We start from the raw sequence: 18942 nt of genomic DNA, 5'->3' as shown, positions 1-18942 counted from the left end.
ATTATCAAAGTCAATCACCCATGTACAACAGTTGCCCAGTGCATGACTTATATCTGTGCTTAGCATAATCACACATAATTACAAATCACTACATGTAAAAGACCTCTGGGTTAACCAGTCAAAGTGACTATGTTAAATCTATGAATAAAAACAAAAACACAGCAAAACATCCCCCTGCCCAAGAATATGCTTATATTTTAAGAATGAATTAATAAATTATAGAATATATATAGTAGAGACCATGATCAAAAACATATTTCATAAGGATGTTTAATTACATAAAAAAACTCTCATTAGCGCTATGCTTTGTCAAAAAATTGGATGAGATTTTGCTTTGAAATTAAACTGTAGCTGCATACATATTTTTACTATCATTACAGATTACTGATTAAAATAATCCTCCTCCTAATAAGATGGAAAAAAAAAACCCTGAAAATGTGGGAGGTATTTTGAAGATAATTTTAGATTACCAGTGTTGGGAAGTTAAGATGAGAACACAGAATTTTAAAAGGGAAAACAATTTGATGAAATAAAGTATCAATTACTTAGGTGAGTCTTTATAAACTTCAAGCACTTCTGCTACCTCCATTTACAAGGAGCTGACTAGCTGATGACTGTCATTTTAGATTTTAGATCAAAGGAATACGTCACAAGGGACATCCTTCTCAGAGATGTGATTCACGATGTGTATGTAGGCTGTAAGAATGTTACAGCCCACAGAATTTGCAGTGGCCACTTCTAGCACTATTTTCAGTCACTCTTTTACTAACTATAAAACAACAACAAAACAAAAACAGAAAAGTGGAACTTGTTTCATAGAGAATTAACTCACTTTTTGTGAAGGAATTCTCCAGCTGCCACAGCAACAGGGCGATGTGCTGAGTACACCAAATGGTAAACATTTTCACAGTCTTCATTGGAAAGAGCTTCTTCACTTCCACTGAAAAATTCAGAAAAGTAAAACTGAGCCAAAACAAATGTTTACTGTCAGTTCTACCTTCATCAAAATTTTGTATGGTTCTTTATAAAAGCTCAAGGTATTCTGATTTTATTTTTCCACTCTTTTTAGTTGAGTTTGAAAACAATATTTTTCCTTAACTATAAAGGGCACTTCAATTGTTATATAAAATTCAGAAAATACAGATAAAACAAGAAAATAAAAGGTCCACATTTCTTTCCATACACACCTATAGACAACAACTCTTAATATCTTGGGATATATATTAGCCCAATTTAGCTCAGTTTCTTTAAACGTGCATAAGTTTTTTTGTTAACAGACATTAGTCATATATTCACCTGTTTCATAGTTAAATTGTTACTGTGCTATGTCACTCTTGCCAGAATTGTCTATTTTATAGTTTATCACAATATTTACAATACTAGTCTTCTTTCTATATAAAATGGATTTACCAGTCATAATCATTCCTTTACTAATGTAAATTTGCCATCTTTCTTTTCATGTAGTCGTAAAGTTTCAACCTTTTATTGGTTTGCTGGAATGTATATTTAAGTATTTTTTTCCCAAAGAGGGAATATCTATTTCCTGACTATTAATATGGTTAAAAACATTTGAAAGGATTAAAGATTAATGACTAGATGGGGTACAGAATGTTTAGGCTGTACAGGTTCTTCACGAGATGTAGCAGTATAAACTCATTCCACAGAACTCAATTCTGGAGATGCCTCAGAGACTAGAAGGAGACTAGTCAAATGAATATAAATTAGAATGATCTTTGCAGCAAAATAATGTGGTTGCATCATAATATAAGGAAGAAACTTTAGTTTTGAATGAAAAAGAGCTGGATTTCAAGGAAGGGAGACAGATTAGAAGCAGTTTAATTTTAAAGTTCACACTTTTCCCCTCTCAACAAGGCCTAAGTTTTAATCACTTAATTATATGTATATAAATCAGCTCAATGAACTAATACCCTCAGGATGAAGTTAAACTCCTAGGAAAAAAAAAATTAAGATTTCTCAGTAATCCAAGCTCATAAGGGAAAGGAAATAATCTACACCAAAAGAAGAATAAACAGATGGAGAAAAAAAGAATTTAAAGATAGTACAACAGGATGTTAAGGTGACTTTAACTTGTTATTTTGAGGAAGTTTTGGTAGACATCTCACAAGCCAAGAAAAATAAGGCCAGATTATTTCATGCAGTGCTATAAGAGACTGGAGAGTTAGTTTGTGAACCTCACCATAAAAGTAGAAATCAGGAGACAGAGCAATATAATGAGTAGAAATTCATAGTTCCTCCAAGTTTCCTTTAGGCCAGACATGAAATAATTAAAGACAGCCAGCCTGGATAGTTTTAAAAGACATCCTGCCCAACAAGGCCATATACAGGGCAAGCGATTCAAAGAGAGGAAACCGAAAGCCAGGTGCTGAATTACAAAGTAAATAGCCAGAGGAAGCATCATCCACTGTGGGGAACCACTGTCATAAACACCCAAAGAGGGAATAAGACAGGAGGGAAAAGGGCAGGACACAAACGTGAAATAATGACGATGGGGAGCACCTGCTGACATGCTGGACAGGCTGGAGCCAGCTGAAACCAAGGTGGCTTTGAGAATAGTACAGTTACTGACCTTTCGCTCATAATACCTTCACTGAAATACTAAAAAGCACTCCTTTCACACCATGTCAGTTCTGAAAAGAACCATAAAAGGCCAAAAAGAGTGGGCAGTGGCCCAATTTTGGGGAAATACCCACCCTTCCCCAGAATAGCAAGAATATTTCTCCTACTCATTAGCCTATGAAATCACTTAACCCAAAAAAAAGTACGTTCCCATGCCTCTGGGCCTATTTCACTTTCCCAGAGGACCCTGTGCCCTGGGGTGGCTCTTGCCTTCTGAGACAGACTGCATTCTGTCTATGGAATGCGTATCACTAAATAAACTTGCTTTCCCTTTACTATGGTTCCCTCCTAAATTTTTCCTGTGGGTTGCCAATGACCCTCACTAGGAGGTCCATCCTAAGGACTTCTGTGGGTCTCAGGATGACACCTCCCTCTCCTGCAACAGGGAGAGCTCTCTGAGGAATTCAGAAAAGGACCAAAGTTATCTAATGAATTAGATCATCTCACACAGTTGGAGGGCCATAACTGTACTTTTTATATATGTTCTGACCTTATTTCTTCCAATGAAAACACAGAAAAGAATCTTAAAAATAGACTTTTGAAACTAGCCAAACTACTTTCTAAATTCAAGAGGAAAGTATGATTTTTTTTTTTAGCCAAACAAGGTATCAGATAGTTTGAAAAACACTCTTTAAGGAAGTAAACTAGCTAGAAAATATATTGGAGGAGCCTATGAGAGACTGCTGTAAATAAGGCAGAGCACCAAAGACTTGATGCCTTCGAACTGTGGTGCTGGAGAAGACTCCTGAAAGTCCCTTGGACAATAAGGAGATCAAACCAGTCAATCTTAAGGGAAATCAACCCTGAATACTTGTTGGAAAGACTGACACTGAAGCTGAGCATAGTGAAAGTCGCTCAGTCGTGTCTGACTCTTTGGGACCCCGTGGATGATACAGTCCATGGAATTCTCCAGGCCAGAATACTGGAGTGGGTAGCCTTTTCCTTCTCCAGGGAATCTCCCCAACCCAGGGATAGAACACAGGTCTCCACATTGCAGGCAGATTCTTTCCCAGCTGAGCCACAAGGGAAGCCCCAAAATACTGAAGTGAGTAGCCTATCCCTTCTCCTGAGGATCTTGCCAACCCAGGAATCAAACTGGGGTCTCCTGCATTGCAAGCAGATTCTTTAACAACTGAGCTATCAGAGAAGCTGAAGTTGAAGCTCCAGTATTTCAGTCATCTGATGCGAACAGCCGACTCCTTGGAAAAGTCCCTTACGCAGGGAAACACTGAGAGCAGGAGGAGAAGAAGGCGTCAGAGGATGAAATGGCTGGATGGCATCACAGATCCAAAGGACATGAACTTGGCAAACTTCGGGAAATGGTGAGGGACAGGCAGGCCTGGCGTGCTGCACTCCATGGGGTCACAAAGAATGGGACATGACTGGGCGACTAAACAGCAACAACAGAGAGAATTACTCTTCCCTGAAGGTAAGGGAAGAAGTACTGAAAATATCAAAGCAGTTAACACTTGCCTGAATGAGCAAGTATTAAAACTAAATTTAAAAAAAAGGCAAAAAGAAAAAAAAAAAAGGGTAAAAAAGTAATCCTTAACAACAGATTTTAAACTCTAGACAATTTAAATGAAAAAAGATGAGTGGGTGGAATGAGGTTATTTTTTGTTCAAGGGAAAGACATTGATAAACTTGTAAAATTCAAACTTAGATTATAATCTACTTGTCATAGTAGTCATAATCTTCATAAATGACAAAGAAAGAGATATAACAATAAAGTGAATACTATCAGAAGATGTACAAATTATGAATAGAGAGGTACTGATCTATACAGTGTGTAAGAAAAGATAAGATAGTAGTTGGAAGACTCTAACACATCCTTCTGAAAAAACAGGCGAAAAAAAGTAAAGTTATAGATAATTTGGATGACACTGAATAAATTCAAAGTAATGAATATAAATACATTAACTATATAAGCAACACAGATAAGTATTGTTTTTACATATATTTAGAACATTCAGAAGATTAACCAAAATATGCAGAACACATTCTTAAATAATACAATAAAATAGAAAGAACAGCTTTAAACAATCTGATCTAGGGAGAACAGAAATTACTACTGAATAATCCATGATTAAACTGAAAATCATAACAGTAATCAAAATATTTATCATTAATTGCCTATGAAAATATTCCATGTCCAAATTTTTGGGAGACAAGTAAAGTAGTGAAATTGAAAGTAGTACTTAAAGGTATATTCATTACTTTAAACATGATTATTCAGAAACAATAAACAAATAGCTTAAAGAAGCTAATTCATTGAAAAGAACAGTAGGATGGACAAACCTCTAGCATGACTTATCAAAAAGAAGGGGATACAAATAAAATAAATGATGAAAAAGAGAAATAACAGAAAAATAGCAAAGTTTTATGAATAAACATATCATAAACAATAAAGTTGAAAACTGTGATAAAACTGATATATTTTCAAAAGCTTATAAAAAGCCAAAATTAATATAAGAGGAAATAAAGATTAACTTAGACAGATAACAGTTAAAGAAGTAGGAATGATGATCAAAGACTTCTCCTCAAAAGAAACTTAAAACTGATATGGCTTTAACAAGAGAATTCTCTCAAACTTTTAAGAAGAAAATCTTCATCATAGAAAAGTTATTTCAGAACAGAAAAAGGGTGAGAAATTACTGATGATAATTTACAAAGAGTATACATATAACCCTGATTTCAAAGTTGGATAAAGAAAAGAAAAAAATGTAAAGTTATATATAACACAACTGTGAAAATTCGAAATAAAACATAAAACTGCATTTAAGCAAATTACAGTGAAAACAAATATGTCACGTTCAAACAGGATTTAGTTTAGAAATGCACATGTGGTTTACCATTAGACAAATACATCAATTTCATTCAGACTCATCTATGTAAAAAAGAAAATCCCAGAAAACTGAGAATACAGAAGAACATTTTTCATATCAAAAACCTATCTCAGTAACTGCAGAAACAAAAAAACTTTAGATGCCTTCCTAGAAAAAGAACAAAAAAATCCACTATCAGGGATACTTAAAGTGCTCAATATCCGGGCTAATGGAATTAGACAAGAAAATGAAACAAAAGTTTTAAAATGAGAAAAGGAGAAGACAGAACTAAAATTGTCTTCACATCATAAAATAATCTACATAGTAAATTCAAGAAAATCAAACCATCAGCATGGATAAAAGTTCTACTATGCTGCACATAAAAGACAAACATGAAAATTAAGGTTCTCTGTCTTAGCAATAATTCAGTAGAAAATATTTTAAAACTAAATATTTATCACATAACAAAAAAACCATAAAGCATTTAAGAATTAACCCAGTAAACAATGTACACTACTGCTACAAAACAAATTTAAACCTTACACAAGACTTAATGAGATCTGAATAAAGGAATATATCATTTTCATATATAAATTATATATATAATTATAAAAATTCCATTCTCTCCTAAATTTATCATAAAATTAAATGCAGTTCTTTTTTTCTTTGGCCACACCACTATAAGATCTTAGTTTCCCAGCTAGGGATCAAACCCTTGTCCGTGTAGTGAAAGTGCAAAGTCTTAACCACTGGACTGCCAGGGAAGTTCCTAAATGCAGTTCTAATATTTAAACTCCCAACCAAAGTTTCTGAGGAATTAGACAAAAGCACCTTAAAAATTCATAAAGAAAAAAGTAGCTAAGTGCATTTTAAAAAGAAAGGCAAAGAAGGTACTGATCAGTAAGAGGCCATAAGCACACAACATCTACTAGAATATAAAGCCACAATAATAAAGAATATGGTAGTACAGCAGAAAGAGGCAAAATGAGACCAAAACAACAATAGACCCTGGCATACATGATATCTGGTGTATGACAGATATAGCATCATAAAATAGGGAGTAGAGGATTTGTAATGACTTTGTCAGGTCTTGCATTCTCTCATACAGATTCTTCCTGGTTTTTAGTTAGTTCTATATATGAAACTATTCCTATTTTAAAATCTATAGCATATTAATGACATAATTTAATCACCTTGTTTCCTTCTTTTACTTCTGTACCATTCTAAAGAAGTCTATTTGAAAAACCTAACCCTTTTAAGTCTTTTCTTTCTCATTTCTCTGTCTCTCTCTTTAAATAGAAGAACCCACCTGCCAATGCAGGAAATGTGGGTTCAATCCCTGGGTTGGGAAGATCCCTTGGAGAAGGAAATGGCAACCCACTCCAGTAATCTTGCCTGGGAAATCCCATGGACAGAGGAGCATGGTGGGCTACAGTCCAACGAGTTCCGAAAGAGTTGGACATGACTTAGAGATTAAACAATAACAATGTTACTTCATGGATACTTTTTCTGGATTGCATAAAAGAACTTGTACATAGAGGAAATAGAAAATATTCAAAATAAAAAACAAACAGAAAACATTTTGTTTCAAACCTAACCTTAAAATAAGAAAGCAAAACCAAAAGTGGTAAGAATACACATTAGGATTATATATGTGAAGGGCACTAATAATGCTGGGAAACAACATTAATATTTTAACAGATTAAATTAAAATATTATACTTACTGAAGTATTAGTGTAACCAATCGAATAGCTTCAACAGCAACATCATATTCCTTATCAAGTGTCATTGATACAATGCGATCCTGAAGAAAAGTCATAAGTCAAACCAACCATGAACAGAAAAGAAGCTGAGACAGATGTGAGGTAATGTTTTGTGGGGAGATGATGGAAGAGTAATGGTAGATTAGTCTAATGATGATTAGATTAGATGGAAAGTTTTCCTTTTCAAATGTTATCATCATGGTTCTATGCACACACAGGAGGTGTTGTAAATGTTTATAATTTTCATCAACTAGCATTCTCTAACAAAGAGACAAACCTTACCTTGCAAAATCATTAAGTATAAAAAGATGTCCAGGAAAAAAATCTTATTTTAAGCAGGAGAGCTTTCCATTGAAGGTAATAAATAAGACCTCATGTTGGTAATATCTTTTCTAAAGCAGAGATTCATCTATTTAATACAGGGCTATTTAAAGAATATGTATTAAGAATATGAGCTACACTTGCTATGGTAATGCCATTTGCTAAGCTAGCTATAACAAGCATTTTTAAAGTGAAAAAGAAAAGAAGTTAACATTCTTACCTTGAATCGGTTAGTGAAGAGCTCCAACTTGGGGAATAATTCTCTATTGGTATACAGACTTTGTAGAGCTTTCAAACACTTCAGTCTGACTTCTCCTTGCTTCAGAAATACAAATAAAACCAAAACACAAACAGTCAATTCAATGTTACAAAAGTTAGATTTTCAAGTCTATATGAAAACTAAAGTGATTTTCAGCTTAACCATTCAATTTATTTCATACTGTAATTTGACATAAGACAGAACAAGTAACTATATTGTACTTACATTTAACTAAAAATGCACTAAAACCCCTTAGTTAGTTGAGAGTAAGTCTATATCTTTTTCAAATGTGTATCAATTCTGATTCAACATGAAATATTTCCTACAATCATACCTGTGGCACTGTGAGATAACTTTTAGCCTATGATTTTAACTAAAGAAGGGTATGCTAATTTCTCCTTACTTCAAAAAAAATCTAACTTCATAACAAAGTATTATCACTCATTTATTTAGCAAATATTTACTAAAAGTCTTTTATATTCCAGAAAGAGCAGTTAGGAAAACATGATAAAGGGAAGAATGTTTAAAACAAAGGCAAAATGATAGTCATGTGTCCTGGGGTTGCTCTTTACTAGGGCAATATAATAAAATCATTAACTTGGAGTAGATGTTGGTAATCAAAATGCATTCAGGATCACATGGAAACTTAGCCAATCCAAATGATTCAAAAGGAAACAAAATTTCTATGTTCAAAAAGCAATATGTTCCACAGTGGGCGTCCAAATTTTGGAATCAGACAAAGCTAGATTTCCAATCTGTATATTATTAGAGAGATGATAAGTACACTAAAACCATCCCCAAGAAAAAGAAATGCAAAAAGGCAAAATGATTGTCTGAGGGGGGCTTACAAACAGCTGATAAAAGAAAAAGGAAAGGTAAAGGAGAAATGGAAAGATATATCTGTCTGAAGGCAGAATTCCAAAGAACAGCAAGGGGAGATAAGAAAGTCTTCCTCAGTGATCAGTGCAAAGAAATAGAGGAAAACAATAGAATGGGAAAGACCAGAGATGTCTCCAAGAAAATAAGAAATACCAAGGAACATTTCATGCAAAGATGGAACGGTAAAGGACAGAAACGGTATGGACCTAACAGGAAGCAGAAGATATTAAGATGTGGCAGAATACACAGAAGAACTATACAAAAAAGATCTTTATGACTCAGATAACCATGATGGTGTGATCATTAAACTAAGAGTCAGACGTCCTGGAGTGTGAAGTCAAGTGGGCCTTATGAAGCAACACTATGAACAAAGCTAGTGGAGGTGACAAAATTTCAGGTAAGCTATTTCAAATCCTGAAAGATGATGCTGTTAAAGTGTTGCACTCAATATGCCAGCAAATTTGGAAACTCAGCAGCAGACACAGGACTGGAAAAGGTCAGTTTTCATTCCAGTCCCAAAGAAAGGCAATGCCAAAGAATGCTCAAACTACCACACAATTGCACTCATCTCACACGCCAGCAAAGTAATGCTCAAAATTCTCCAAGCCAGGCTTCAACAGTACGTGAAACAAGAACTTCCAAATGTTCAAGCTGGATTTAGAAAAGGCAGAGGAACCAGAGATCAAATTGCCAACACTTGTTGCATCATAGAAAAAGCAAGAGAATTCCAGAAAAACATCTACTTCTGCTTCATTGACTACGCTAAAGCCTTTGACTGTGTGAATCACAACAAACTAGAAAATTCTTAGAGATGGGAATACCAGACAACCTTACCTGCCTGTTCAGAAATCTATATGCAGGTCAAGAAGCAACAGTTAGAATGGGCATGGAACAACAGACCGGTTCCAAATTGGGAAAAGAGCACATTAAGGCTGTATACTGTCACCTTGCTTATGTAACTTATATGCAGAGTATATCATGAGAAATGCTGGGCTGGATGAAGCACAAGCTGGAATCAAGACTGCTGAGAGAAATATCAATAACCACAGATATGCAGATGACACCACATTTATGGCAGAAAGTGAAGAAGAACTAAAGAGTCTTTTGATGAAAGTGAAAGAGGAGAGTGAAAAAGTTGACTTAAAACTCAACATTCAAAAAACTAAGATGTTGGCATCTGGTCCCATCACTTCATGGCAAATAGATGGGGAAACAATGGAAACAGTGACAGACTTCATTTTCTTGGGCTCCAAAATTACTGCAGATGTTGACTGCATCCATCAAATTAAAAGACACCTTCTCCTTGGAAGAAAAGCCGTGACTAATCTAGACAGCATATTAAAAAGCAGAGACATTACTTTGTCGACAAAGGTTCATCTACTCAAAGCTATTGTTTTTCCAGTAGTCATGTATGGATGTGAGAGCTGGACCATAAAGAAAACGGAGCACCAAAGAACTGATGCTTTTGAACTGTGGTGTTGAAGCAGACTCTTAATAGAGTCACTTGGACTGCAATAGATCAGACCAGTCAATCCTGAAGGAAATCAGTCCTGAACACTCACTGGAAGGACTGAAGCTGAGGCTGAAGCTCCAATATTTGGGCCACCTGATGTGAAGAACTGACTCACTGGAAAAGATCCTGATGCTGGGAAAGACTGAAGGCAGGAGAAGGGGACGACAGAGGATTAGACGGTGGGATGGCATCATCAGCTCGATGGACGTGAGTTTGAACAGGCTCTGAGAGTTGGTGATGATGGACAGGGAGGCCTGGGGTGCTGCAGCCCATGGGGTTGCAAAGGATTGGATGCGAGTGAGAGACTGAATTGAAGTACACTAATCATTCTGATACTAGTTTTCTTACTTATAAAATACGATTCTGACTTTTAAAATTTGAGTGCAGAGGTATGTTGGTAAAAGTTTTAACAACAAGCTCTGGGAATGGAGCCCTGAACTGTTCCATTTACAGATTTCTGTGATGTGATTACTCCCTCCACAGCCAATTTCAAGATACCAATTCTGAACTGATATAAATGAATGGATGTGCATTGAATGCTGATTCAAGGTAGCTCAAGCCCCCTCCTGTGAGACATGCTTGTTGGTAAAGTCTCTAGCACAGAGAAGGTATCTGTGGTAGTTGCTGTTGATGACCTGCCCAGAAGTCCAAATCCTAATATACACGGCTAATCTTCCCACTTCCTTCTCTACTGACAGCTAATGGAGCTTATCTGCATCTCTCTGTGGAGAATTGACCATGGCTGGAAGAACCACCTAGTACAGAGATTCCTATGCTCTACTTTGCCTTTGCCTCCTTCAGGATGAAGCTCATAGCCATGGGGGAATGAAATAGGAGGGTAAAAGAGCCCAATCTCGTCGTCTCAGGACAGGATAATCTCTGAGGTGCAATTTATTCATCAAAGTTCCTTCTGAGGTGATGCTCAGACAAAACTCCTGAAACCACATTTCTGTCAGTGTCTCCTACTTTATCCTATATTCCTCATTTACTTACAGGTTTCTCCTGAGAATATAAACTTCAATCTATTTCTAGCACAAAAATCTCTGACTGAGGCGAGATTCTAGGGAATGTGACCCAAACAGCTGGTAGCAAGAGTGGTCCTAACAAACAGACCTCACTGATGGGATTCTGAAGATGGATCACTTGAATGAAGAGCTACCATGAGGATGTACCCAATTACTGTTTGTAAGTGAAGTCAATGACAGTCTCTGACATAGAAGAGTAGCCATTTGCTAATTCACTTGTACATGAAAGGAGATATGCACTTAGCTTGTACAACATGACAAGCATTTGAGGGATTACGTTATAAACAGTAACTATAAGGACTACGGAATTGGGTGGCTGTCACTGAGAGTGCTGAAGAGAGAAAATGACAGGCTAATTAATCACCAGTTTAAATTAACAAATGGCAACATTTAAGAGACTTTCATCTCCTGCAGATCAAGAGTTCATTATACTGAAGACTAGACTGAGAACTCAATTTTAGGGGTGGCAGAATTTATGAGACATTGCATCTCAGGCAAGTCTATGCCAAAATCACAGCCATATAGGAAAGAAGTGGGAGTTCAAAGGCTAGCTGGCAGATGTAGATAGAACAATGAACTTGAAGTTTTCCATAAACATGTGGGCCTGCAAATAAGTCTCAAGTTCCCCTGTTAGAAGAGAGCATGCTTCTTCCACCTAACTATCCCCTTGAATATATGGAAACCTCAAGTGAAGCAACTACCTTAAGGACAATGCTAGTAGCTTTCCTCATGATCTATACCAACCTTCCCTTATGGCCACAAGCTAAGGTCAAATTTCAGTATGGCCCAAGTGGGGAAGTAGCAGGTCTGCTAAAGGAAGAGGAAGATTATATTGCTGTAAGTGCTACAGGAATGGGTCAATTTGAACAAGAACTGAGAGTGGTTGCTAAGGGTACTGGACTAGGGAATGGGAATATCAAACAAGATAAGAGAGAGTTTTTGGATATGGGGCATTCTTTCTTGCCTCAGGATTTAAGGCCCATGCAAATAGACTAACATTGCTGGATGACCTCCGGAAAAAGCAGTGGTGCATATTAAAGAAATAAGAGATCCAAGAATCATTGTGGCAGACTGTGAAGAAAGGCAATTAAAACACAGTGAAGTAAGCAATATAAAGGATCTACTGTATAAACTCAGAAGACCTACTGGTTTGGTATGTTCCTCAGGAGGGCCTGGACAATACTGTTTATCAAGGCAATAAAGAAAAGACTGGGGGCCCAGGCATTACTGAGAAACTACAAAATGGCTGTGTTCTGGAGGCTAGAGCTGGCAACAGAAGAGACTCAAACAGAATTCAGTTTCCATTCCAATAACAAAAATGATGAAGAGATTACAGAATAGCAGAAACAAGGTAGCATCACTGAATTAGTAGATGCAAGGTGGACATGATAACTGTAGTGGGCAGAGCAATGTTGAAGAGCAGCCCATGGGATATGGATATGGCTCATAAGATATGGTTTTCCTGGAGGCATGATATATGAAAACCCAACAAAAGTATCACATAATATGTATCCATGATCACAAGAGATCAACAGATAAGCAAAAGATTAAAGACAGCTGACCCAAAGTAAAATTATAACTCCAGATTTAAGATAGCATGTAAGAAGTTTCTTTACCTCTAAATTTCAAAATAAGGCCAAAATAGATGAAATTACTTTCACCCAATCAAGTTCACACAGAAAATTATACATAGAACAAAGACATTAATCAAGTTTTATCTACACCTTGTTTGGTGATGCTTCCCAATCAAGTACCTCTCATACCAAATCTCTGTTCTTTACCTATAACATGGCCTGCTTTCATTACAGGAACTTAACTAAATAACTTTAACAATAACTTAAATGAAAAAGCCACTTGAAATTTTGGTAATTTTTCTCTTTTGGGACTCCATTATACTCTGATTGTTATTAAAATGCATACAATAATATGAACACCCCAATGGGAATACTGCGAAAGAGTTCATATTCGGTTCAGTTCAGTCACACAGTCATGTCCAACTCTTTGCAACCCCATGGACTGCAGCATGCCAGGCTTCCCTCTCCATAACTAAGTCCCAAAGCTTGCTCAAACTCATGTCCATTGAGTCAGTAATGCCATCCAACCATCTGATCTGTTGTCCCCTTCTCCTCCTGCCTTCAATCTTTCCCAGCATCAGGGTCTTTTCCAATGAGTCAGTTCTTCGCACCAGGTAGCCAAATGTTGGCGCTTCAGCATCAGTCCTTCCAATGAATATTCAGGACCGATTTCTTTTAGGATGGACTGGCTGGATTTCCTTGCAGTCCAAGGGACTCTCAAGAGTCTTCTCCAATGCCATAGTTCAAAAGTGCTCAGCTTTCTTTATAGTCCAACTCTCACATCCGTACATGACTACTGGAAAAACCATAGCTTTGACTAGACGGACCTTTGTTGGCAAAGTAATGTCTCTGCTTTTTAATATGCTGTCTAGGTTGCTCATAGCTTTTCTTCCAAAGAGCAAGTGTCTTTTAATTTCATGGTGGCAGTCACCATCTGCAGTGATTTTGGAGCCCCTCAAAATAAAGTCTCTCACTGTTTTCATTGTTTCCCATCTATTTGCCATGAAGTTGATGGGACTGGATGGCATAATCTTGGTTTCTGAATGCTAGGTTTTTTTTTTTTTTTTGAATGCTAGGTTTTAAGCCAGCTTTTTCACTCTTCTTTTTCACTTTTATCAAGAGGCTCTTTAGTTATTCACTTCCTGCCATTAGTGTGGTGTCATCTGTGTATCTGAGGTAATTGATATTTCTCCCGGCAACTTGATCCAGCTTGTGCTTCAACCAGTCCAGCATTTCACATGATGTACTCTACATATAAGTTAAATAAGCAGGGTGACACTATACATCCTGATGTACATAGTAGCTCTGTGAAGAATGAAGTTACTCATAGAAGGCCATCCACATATTTTTGGGGATGAGGCCCTTTAGACCATTTCAGGTGCTGATAATCTTATCACTGAGTGGTTCCTATCACTGAGTATATAATAGGCATTAACATTTTGGCTGTATATAGTACTGACCACCACCACTGCCTCATAGGGTATGTACGACAAGGACAAATTCAAGAACAATGGGACAGGTGCGCTCCTAACCAACTCCAGAGCTGTCCAAATCACGGTACACTGTTCAACAAAAACACTAAATCTATGGTGGGGAAAAGGACATCATTCTGCTAATTCAAGATAATACAAGCAGTCCAATCTGGCCCATAAGGAAGGCCTCCAGAGACTAGACGTTGACAGATTACCAAAGGATAAAAGTTGCAGTTTGAGCTTTTGCCCCAGCAGCTTCTGATATTATCACCATCGCTGAGACAGTGCAACCCATATGTGAAACAACCAAGCTGTGACTGAGCTGGCTAAGGCTTTTTACTTGATCCCTTTGCAGAATGAGGTCATGACCAATTTTTGTTCACACTGAACAGCCTCCAGTGTATTTCTACTGCACTCCTGCAAGGATACCTAAATCATTCTGCAATATGCTACCAGAGGGCAGGGCTTGATTCTCAATAAGCCCAAGTGCCCACAGAAATTTTAGTCATCCTTTAATTAATGAGATGGCTACAGTGCTGCTAATGACATGGAGGCTACAGTGCTGTACTGGGCCACTGACACTGAATGATTAGTGCCAATTTGACTATAAATCCAGATAAAGTCCAGGCCCTAGGCACAGCAAGTGCAATTTCTAAGGCTCAGGGTTCAAAAATGACATTATGGCATGGTTTACTGACAGCTCTATGAAACAAAGGCAGATAAGTCCTGCTAGGTTGTAGCCATCATCTGGACCAGTGGACGGCTATCTTTTGACTATCAGGTGTGTCAGCATTTCAATAGGCCAAGCTCTGCACTATGATAATAGCAGTGCAGGTCACCCCTACTACCATTCCTTGTAACATTTTTCACCAACAAGCAGGTTGTTGCCAATGATCCAGCCATCTGGTCAGGCAAATGGCAACTAAAAGACTGGATCCCCCATGTGGGAAAAAGAACTATGGCAGCAGCTTGCTCCCTGGGAAGAAAACAACATATGTCACTTATGTAGATATTCACAGCAAAAGATCTTCTCTTTATATTTATTGAAGGATAGTGGATTATACAATATTATATTAGTTACAGGTATACAACATACTGAGTCAATATTTTATAGATTTATCCTCCATTTAAAGTTATAAAATATTGGCTATATTTCCTGCTTTGTACAGTATAGCCTTGTAGTTTGTGCCTCTTAATTTCCTACTCCTTCCTGGCCCTCTTCACTTCCCTCTCCCCACAGGTAAACACTAGTTTGTTCTCTATATCTGTAAGTTGGCTTGTTTTATAATATTCATTCATTTTTAGGTATGTATTAACATGCAGTATTTGTCTTTCTCTGACTTTTCACTAAGTATAGTACTCTCCAGATACATCCATGTTGTTGCAAATGGCAAAATTTCGTATTATTATACGGCTGAGTAATATTCCATTGTATGTGTGTATATATGTATATATAACATCTCTTCTTTATCCATTCATCTGTTGATGAACACAGGTTTCTTCCATATCTTGGTGATTGTAGATGATGCCATTATGAACACAGGAGTGTACATATCTTTTCAAATTAGTGTTTTCGTTTTCTTTGGACATAAACCTAGGAGTAGAACTGCTATATCACATATATTTTCAGTTTTTTTAGAAACTGTCATGCTGGTTTTCACAGGGGGCATCTCCAATCCATTCCCACGAACACTGTAGACAGGTTTCATTTTCTCAACATCCTTGACAACGTTTGTTACTGATGACAGCTATTTTGACAGGTATGAGGTGATATGTCATTGTGGTTTTGATTTGCATTCCTACGGTGATTAGCAATGTTGAGCATCTTTTTATGTGCTTGTTTGCCATCTGTATGTCTTTGGAAAAATGACTATTCAGATCTTCTGTCCATTTAAAAATCAGGTTGCTCGGTTTTTTGATATTGAGTTGTATGAGCTGTTTTTAACCCCTAATCCATCATATCATTTGCAAATATTTCCTCCCATTCAGTAGGTTGTCTCTTCATTTTGTTGATGGTTTCCCCTTTCAGTAGGTTGTCTTTTCATTTTGTAGATGGTTTCCTTTGGTAAAAGCTTTGCAAAACTTTTGAATTAGTTAGGTTCTATTTGATTATTTTTACATTTGTTTCTTTGGTCTTAGATTGAGCCAAAAAAATATTGTTATAATTTATGTCAAAGAGTATCCTGCCTGTTTTCTTCTAGAAGTTTGTACTTTTGGATTACATTTAGGTCTTTAATCTATTTTGAATTTATTTTTGTCTATGGTGTGGAAAAGTGCTCTAATTTCATTTATGTATAGCTGTCCCCAACCACTTATTTTAGAGACTGTATCTTCTCCATTGTATAGTCTTGCCTACTTTGTTGTAGATTAATTGACTTTATTTTTGGGCTCTCTATTCTGTTCTATTTATCTGTGTGTGTGTTTTAGTGCCAGTACCATACTTTGATTATTGTAGTACTGTAGTGTAGTCTGAAGACAGGGAGCATGGTATCTCCAGCTTTGTTCTTTTTTGTAAAGGCTGCTTTGATTATTCAGGGTATTTTGTAATTCCATATACATTTTAGGATGATTTGTTCTACTTATGTGATAAATGACATAAGTATTTTGATACAGACTGCAATCTGTAGATTCTTTTCAGTAGTTTAACCATCTTAACAGTTCTCTTTCAGTCTGAGAACAAGGAGTATCTTTCCATTTTTTCTATCATTTATGATCTTCAACAATATTTTATAATTTTCAGAGTACAGGTCTTAGCTGGAGTAACAGGCAAGTTTGGCCTTGGAGAACAAAATGAAGCAGGGCAAAGGCTAACAGAATTCTGCCAAGAGAATGCACTGGTCATAGCAAATACCCTTTTTCAACAACACAAGAGACAACTTTACACATGGACATAACCAAATGGCCAATACTGAAATCAAACTGGTTACATTTTTTGCACCTGAAGATGGAGAAGCTGTATACAGTCAGCGAAAACAAGACCTGGAGCTGACTGTGGCTTAGATCAACTTCTCATAGCAAAATTTAGGCTTAAACTAAAGAAAGTGGGGGAAACCACTAGGCCGGCCAGGTACGACTTAAATCAAAGAGAAAGTGAAAGTCGCTCAGTTGTGTCTGACTCTTTGCGACCCCATGGACTTAGTCCATGGAATTCTACAGGCCAGAATACTGGAGTGGGTAGCCTTTCCCTTCTTCAGGGGATCTTCCCAACCCAGGAATCAAACCCAGGTATCCCACATTGCAGGCAGATTCTTTACCAGCTGAGCCACAAGGGAACCCCAAGAATACTGGAGTGGGTAGTCCATGCCTTCTCCAGGGGATCTTCCCAACCCATGAATTGAACCGGGGTGTTCTGTATCGCAGGCAGATTCTTTACCAACTGAGCTATGAGGGAAGCCCATGACTTCAATCAAGTCCCTTATGACTATGCAGTGGAGGTAACAAATAGATTCAAGGGATTCGAAACTGTAAAGAGTGTACCTGAAAAACTATGGATGGAGGTCTCCAATATTGTACAGGAGGCAGTGAACAAAACCATCCCAAAGAAAAAGAAAGGCAAGAAGGCAAAGTGGTTATCTGAGGAGGCCTTACAAATAGCTAAAGAAAAGAAGAGATGTGAAAAGCAAGGGAAAAAGGGAAAGGAATATCCAACTAAATGCACATTTCCACAGAACAGCAAGTAGAGACAAGAAGGCTTTCTTCAATGAATAGCATATAAAACAACAGAAGGAGAAAGACTAGACATCTCTTCAGGAAAATTGTGGCTATCAAGAGAACATTTTGCCCACAGATGGGCACAATAAAAGTCATAAATGGTAGATACCTAGTAGATGATGAAGAAATCAAGAAGATATGGAAAGAATACATTGAAGAACTGTACAAAAAAGATCCAAATAAACCTGATTACTGTGATGGTGTGGTCAGCCACGTACAGCATGACATTCTGAAGACTGAGGTCAAGTGGGCCTTATGAAGCACTGCTGTTAATAAAGCTAGTGGATACAACGGAATTCCAGTGAAACTATTCAAAACCTTAAAGGATGATGCCATCAAGGTGTTGCTTTCAATATGTCAGCAAATATGAAAGACTCAGCAGTGGCTGCAGGACTGGAAAAAGTCAATTCTCATCCCATTTCCCAAGAAGGGTAGTGACTAAAGAATGTACTGACCACTGGACAATTGCAGTCATCTCCCAGGCTAGTAAGGTCATGCTTAATATCTTACATGCTAGGCTTCAGCATTATGAGAACCAAGAACTTCCAGGTGTCCAAGCTGGGTTTAGAAAAGGAAGAGGAACCAGAAATCAAATTGCCAACATTTGCTGGATCACAGGGAAAGCTAGAGAATTCCAGAAAAACATCTACCTCTGTTTCATCAACTATGCCAGAGCCATTGACTGTGAGGATCATAATAAACTGTGGAAACCTCCTGAAGAAATGGGAATACCAGACCATCTTACGTGTCTCCAGAGAAACCTGTATGCAGTGAAGCAGCAACATGTAGCAGGCTGTATGGAACAACCGATTGGTTCAAGACTGAGAAAGAAGTATGACAGGGCTGTCTGCTGTCACCCTGTTTGTTTAATGTATACACTGAGAATATCATGAGAAATGCCAGGCTGGATGAGTTACAAGCTGGAATCAAGATAAGTGGGAGAAATATCAACAACCTCAGAT

At 37.2% G+C, this 18942-nt stretch overlaps 1 protein-coding gene across 1 annotated transcript in view; it reads right to left on the bottom strand.

Moving 5' to 3' along the window:
• Positions 1 to 18942, bottom strand: part of STAG1 (STAG1 cohesin complex component) — a 496550-nt gene that overhangs the window by 95970 nt on the left and 381638 nt on the right. Inside the window, exons 11-13 of the mRNA XM_070375938.1 lie at positions 7768 to 7866; positions 7188 to 7267; positions 833 to 940 (exon numbers count right to left, since the gene is read on the bottom strand). Of these exons, the coding sequence (XP_070232039.1) occupies positions 833 to 940; positions 7188 to 7267; positions 7768 to 7866 (287 nt within the window). The remainder of the gene's footprint in view (positions 1 to 832; positions 941 to 7187; positions 7268 to 7767; positions 7867 to 18942) is intronic.

Source organism: Bos mutus, chromosome 1, assembly GCF_027580195.1.
Source record: "Bos mutus isolate GX-2022 chromosome 1, NWIPB_WYAK_1.1, whole genome shotgun sequence".
In the NCBI taxonomy this organism is placed as follows: domain Eukaryota; kingdom Metazoa; phylum Chordata; class Mammalia; order Artiodactyla; family Bovidae; genus Bos; species Bos mutus.
Note: the sequence above shows the minus strand (reverse complement) of the source record. Positions and strands in the feature narration are given on the sequence as shown.